This window comes from Microtus ochrogaster, chromosome 6 (genome assembly GCF_000317375.1).
Source record: "Microtus ochrogaster isolate Prairie Vole_2 chromosome 6, MicOch1.0, whole genome shotgun sequence".
In the NCBI taxonomy this organism is placed as follows: domain Eukaryota; kingdom Metazoa; phylum Chordata; class Mammalia; order Rodentia; family Cricetidae; genus Microtus; species Microtus ochrogaster.
The window spans coordinates 66,413,566-66,419,359 of record NC_022013.1 but is presented as its reverse complement, the minus strand read 5'-3'; the positions used below and the strand labels follow the sequence as shown (position 1 = coordinate 66,419,359).

Here is a 5,794-nt window from a genome sequence, read left to right as displayed (position 1 = left end):
CCTAGAGGAAGGGGGATGGGCCAGAGACTGGCCTGTGTATAGTTCTTGCACAGCAAGCCTCACTGCCATTGGGAGACAGCACACAGACACAGACACAACACACACACACACACACACACACACACACACACACACACACACACACACACACACAGTACATACTAGGGAGTGATGGATGCTATTGAAATGGACCAAAAACCAACAAGCCGTGGGGTAAGAAACAAACAAAAACAAAACAAAGCACTTGCGTTCAGATGGAAAGCTGTTCACTGGGCAGTCAGTCCCTGAGCCCAAGGCTATGGGAAGAGGGGCCTGCCTAGGGGACGTTGCCTTCAGCCTAAAGGACGCTGCCTTCGGCCTAGGGGATGCTGCCTTTGGAGAAGAGCCAGGTGGCTAGGGCATGAGGTGACCATTCACTCCTTTCCCATCATGGCTGTCCTGGGGGCCTTGCACAGACCAGATGGTGGCAGGTGCCAGGTTCAACGGAGAAGACAAGTAAGGGAGGAAGGACTTACCTTGTGGCTCAGAAAGGGCTAGTCCACAGTGTGGGGAGTGTGCGGTATCTCAGTTTAAACAAAATCCTCTGGCACTGCTCAACCATCATTAGTCAGCTCTCTAGTATCTCAAATTAAAGCTGGCGACATCGTTAGTGACAAGAACAGAACAAGAGGACAATTCACCTGCAGGGCAATCGTGGTGTTCTTCGCGGGGTACTTCCCCACCAGGCCTTGTTCTTTCCGTTTCTTGAATTTCCTAAAGTAGTCCTGTATCAGGAAAGTGGCATAGAACTTCCCCACGGTTACCTCATCATCTAAACGGAGAGACCAGACACAGCTCTCCCGAATCAGCACATTTGGACCAAGAGCCTAAACCCTCACTTCTGGTCGGGGCAGGGGTGGGGCGGGACAGTGCACGAAAGGCACCGGGCTCACAGTCTATCACAGGGGTTGCTCAGTCTAGCAAGAAGCAAAGCTTTGCAAAGCAGTTAAGGCTCAAAGTTAGAGTCAGTTAAAACAAACTGATCCTCAGAGTGGCAGAAGGTAATGCATATTTATCACGAGTTTAAGAGAGTAGCGTATTAGTAACAGTATGAAGCGCCACCTTGGTTATTACTTAAAATAAACATTACAAAACAGAAAGGCCTTGCAGGCCACATTTCCCGCCCTGTACATAGAGATTTGCATGTGTAATTACCATAAGCATCGAATGCAATTAAGCATCCAAATCCCCATGTCACAAGACGGAGGCCTAGAAAGGTGACATGAGCTTGGAAGGAGAGGAAGGTCGGAACAGAGACTGCAGCTCCAGATCTCACACGCTCCCCCACTCTTTGCCAATAAGCTCCGAGACCATTTCTTGGTTTGAAATTCACCACGACTGGATTTCTGCACTGCGATGACAGCTCCATCTAACCTCAGCACTGAGCAGGCTCTATTTCTGCTCTGGTCAGAAACAACCTCCAGCATGTATCGCTCGGGAATCAGAACTCTGCTGGCAACTTTGAAGGTAGATGCATGAGGCAGAATAGGGGCTCCGACTGTCTCATGGTAAACCGTAGGGGACATGTCAGTGTGTCCCATGCCCTGCCCACAAGGTCTTCTGGGTAGAAACTGGCAAGGCTACATTAGCAGCCGAGCTTGTGTGGGGCTGTGTTGGGGGTTGCATGCTGTCTGACGGGACCTAAAAAGCATGGGAAGAGGAACAGCTGTGGGTGCTTGGACTTCTGGTAAAGCCAGCCTTGCAAGAGTCATGTGGATGGAGTCATGAGGATCAACCTGTCTAAGATTCTAGTCTCCCCTATAAAATGGAGCTCCATCTCAGAAGAACTGAGGATGTGGAAGAGAAGATGTACAAGGCACTCGAACCCTGGTGTAGGCTGCTCTCGAGTCGAGTGTCCTTCAATCACAAGCCATCGGTCACTATTGTTTCAAAGCAAGCCAACACGATCACTTACTGAAGTGGATGATAGAGCATAGGCGGTTTGGGGCCGCTGGGACCCACTGAGTCCACGGATAGAACTTCGGTGGGTTTTATTTAGTGCCCGCTTGTGATGTAGCACCCTGAGACTGCTGGGCCACTTTGGACAGCTTCTCTAGTCCCTTTTGCCAGAAGGTGCTCAGCATTATCTGACAGGCTGTTTTGGGGTGGGTTGGACGTGATAAATGTTAAATTCCTTCTGAGCCCAAGCCAAGAAAGCCTTGATGTGGTGGAGGGTTTGCTGAAGAAAACTGAGGGCTCTCTGACTGGCTCTGACTGGCCCTGACTGGTTCTGACTGGCCAGTTCATCTACCCCATCCAGCAAGGCACTCTGTCTGGGGATGGGGGGGACTGTGTCCAAACCCGGTTCACATTCCTCACACAAACTCTACATACAGTTCTGCTTACCCGTCTAAGAAAGGGAGAGGTTACATGGCTGGACCAGGTCAACTGGGCTGGATCTGAGCCCAGGGCCCTCTCCTCCTCCAGCCCTAGCTCTCCTCTAAGAGCCTGGCTCTAGCCATGTCCAACACCTGCTTTCCTTTGAGCTGCCTTTCAAGTTCTTCCTAGTGCTTTTCTAGTAGACCATGGTTGCTGGGACAGCATAGCCCCAGAGCCCAAAATCTCTGCCACCTTCAACAAGCAGATGTCTTTTGTATTTCAAGGCCCCATAAGCCTTGGAAGACTCCCTGACTCAATGTTGAGGATCACTGCGTTCATCTATACCAGGATGTTTCTGGTAAGAGAAGTTCTGGCTTTCTCTCCAGCTCTGGAGTGGCAGGGCAGGATTCAAGGATGACCTGATTATCTTCCCTGAGAAAAAGCAGTGCTGAGAGACCTGGATGAACAAGATCTCTAAAGATCAAGAAAAGCTAAGGCTTGAGCAGGACAGGGAAGGAATGGAGAGAAGAAATGCCATCTGGGCTCAGTAGAACACAGAGCAGACCCAGAACCAGACAGACAGCAGGAGGATCTCTAAGGGAGAGGAGCTTCTAAAGAGAAAGGGAATCCATGAACGAGCAGAGACAAAAGGGCACTGAGAACCCAGGCAAGATTCTAGTCTGAGGCATCTCCACATCATGGCAGGAGTGGCAAGGCTGCAGGCACAGAGCAGAGAAGCAAATGATCCCAGGATGTCCTCCCCAGCTGGTTCCTGACATCACCTGTCCATCAAGCTCACAGTGAGCTGTGACAGCTCAGAGCACATCCCAAAAGCTGCCTAGACAAACATCACCAGCTCTGAGGTCACCTGAGTACCCTCAGGGCACAGGCCCACCACTCAGTCTGCTCTCCCTAACCACATCATACTGCGGGAGACACTAACACCTGGAAACACCGTCTGTCTGTCCCAAGGGAGGGACCATGGTGTCATGTTTTCAGTGTGCCACGATGAGGAAAAAGTTGGGAACTACTGGTTTACTGGGAGATAAGAGAAAAAAAATGAAAAAGACCAATGATGAATACAGACACTGAAACCCAACCAGAGCCATCCACTAAGCCTGAATGCCACGCTGCTTGTTCTCCTTTGGTGCAAATGTCCCTAAATGAGATGTAAATAGATAAGCAGGTGCTACATTGGACACGGGAATGGGCACTACAGAATCTCGTGGAGCATTCCACCTCTTCCTAAGACTCTAGTTCTTTCTTCTCAGGTATCATAATGCCTCTGGCTGCTATCGGGGAACAGACTGACATCTATCATCCTAAACCCCAAACCATGTAAAGGAACACAAAGAACTACCAGGCCCCAGAAATGGGGGATGCATTCATCCTTTCTGAGAAGTTCAATAGAGATAAATGTTGATCAAATGTTTTCAAAGGAAGGGAGTTTAGATCATAAGCCAAATTCTGAACTGGTTTTCCTAGTAAGATAAAAAGAAGTGGGGCGTCCCAGCGATGCAGGGGACACTCTTCAAGCATACCTTGTGTGAGGGGGGGCTATTCCTGCGGGCATTAGATGGGCCACCATGGAGGTGGTGTTTCCAAAGAGACAGAGTTGGAACAAGAGAGAGGTGAGTGTCTTGGGTTAGTGTGCAGAAGGTTTACACAGACAGGCACAGCCCACTATTCTGAAGCATGCATCTGTATTTCAGAAAACAATGTAGGGGAATCCAGTTGGCAAGAGATAACTCTGATTCCATGCCACCACCCTAAAACAGAATTGCTTCAGAATATTCTGAGAGTTGAAAGGAATGGAGGCTGCAGAGAGAGCGCAAGCGTAGTGGTTACAACAGTTTAAAGAGCGGTTCATCTAAGCCATGCGACCACTTGGATGTGCAGCTGAAAGGGAAAAAAAAAAAGGAAACCAAGAGGAGTTTTAAAAGTGCAGAATCAGGTGTGGGGAGCTGGGGGTCTTCAAGTGGGAATTTCCCCCCAACTTTGGTCATTTCTTTCTGAGTTGTTTTCCCAGAGGTGAGCCAGTGGCTAGGCCAGCTATAGGTGGCCTGAATCACCAATGAAAGCCAATCCCACTTAAGAAGCAGAACTGGCTAATAATACATGGCTCCCTCTGTCCTCCAGGAGGCACAGGATTCGGCTTCCAAATCTGAACCACGTCATCCTATTAAAGCTCGATTTGTTATGAAACATAGCAGATGTTTATCATACATCCAGGCCAGGCTGAGCTGGACGGCTGGAGGGTGGGGGCACTGGGTGAGCAGATTCTGCACTTTTAAAACTTGAAACAAAACGGTTGGAAAATAACCATCTCACTTCTACGTCCACATGTACTTAAAAAAAATAGAGAAACACTATATATATATATATATAATATGTAGATATTATATATATGTAAAGTTTAAATGTTTAGTCAGTTTATTTGTGATAAATAACAAAAGGAAATAAATAAGCATGCTTGTTAGTTCCACCTCTAGATTCTCATTAAAGGACATTCTTGGTAACTATAGTGGTAAGTCTAGCCTTAAAATTATTTTAGAAGTATTCTTTCCTAAAAACTACCCATTTTTCTCAAGACATTTAAAGGTGGGAACTAGATGTAGGTATTACTTTTGGGGTAAAACTTACAAGCTTTAAATTTTGTGAGCGCTGTCATTTTTTTACTCATTTTTCTACCAATAGCAAAAACCCTGCGTAGACACATGGGGTCTGACTCCTCCCCACTGAAGTCGCTCTTTGGCTTGGCTGCCTTCATATCACCTCAAATACTTTCTGTGAAGCCAAAGACTCCTTTGGCTGTGGGGCTCCCACTCTATGGTTTGGTGAGGCATTCGGCAATCCCCTCTGGGCAGGCTGCAGGGGCTACACTGACACTAACTCCTGACCAAGAACTACTTAGGAAGTAGATCACACTGACCACCAGCTGGCGGGACAACTTGGTCAAGTAGCTTCATGCTTGTCTTCTTCCAGATTTTCTTTATCACAGCTCGGAGTTCTTCATTGGCTTGCTCCAAGTTCCCTGGATCCAAAAGGCAAAGAGGGGTATGTGGACGTGGTGTGGACAAGTCTTGCTTCTGTGGCCCAGAGCTCTCTCCTGCCCCTCGCTATGCTGTTGGGTTCTTGAATTGCCTTCCTGACAGCGCTTTCCCCTTGGGCTCTTCACCCTGAGTGCCAAGTTTTCTTCCTATATGCAGAAATACTTGCCAAGCCCTCGCAAGTGGAAGACCCACCACTGCGGGACAGTCATGTTTCACCTGGGAACCAAGAACTATCCTCTTCTGCCACAGTGCCCTGCTCCAGATAGACTCCCAGACCAACTGCTTCTGTTACTGCCTCCTCCTCTTCTTCATCCTCCTCCATCTCCTCCCCTCCTCTTCCTTGTCCCCATATCCCCTGCCCTCTTTTCTCCCTTCTTCTTTCT

At 48.4% G+C, this 5,794-nt stretch overlaps 1 protein-coding gene across 4 annotated transcripts in view; it reads right to left on the bottom strand.

Moving 5' to 3' along the window:
* Cacna1d (calcium voltage-gated channel subunit alpha1 D) overlaps positions 1-5,794 on the bottom strand; it is a 307,540-nt gene that overhangs the window by 28,317 nt on the left and 273,429 nt on the right. For all 4 annotated transcript variants that reach the window (XM_026779996.1, XM_026779998.1, XM_026779995.1 and 1 more), the window contains 2 exons: positions 5,291-5,392; positions 681-811 (listed from right to left, as the gene is read on the bottom strand). In XM_026779996.1, coding sequence (XP_026635797.1) covers positions 681-811; positions 5,291-5,392 — 233 coding nt within the window. The remainder of the gene's footprint in view (positions 1-680; positions 812-5,290; positions 5,393-5,794) is intronic.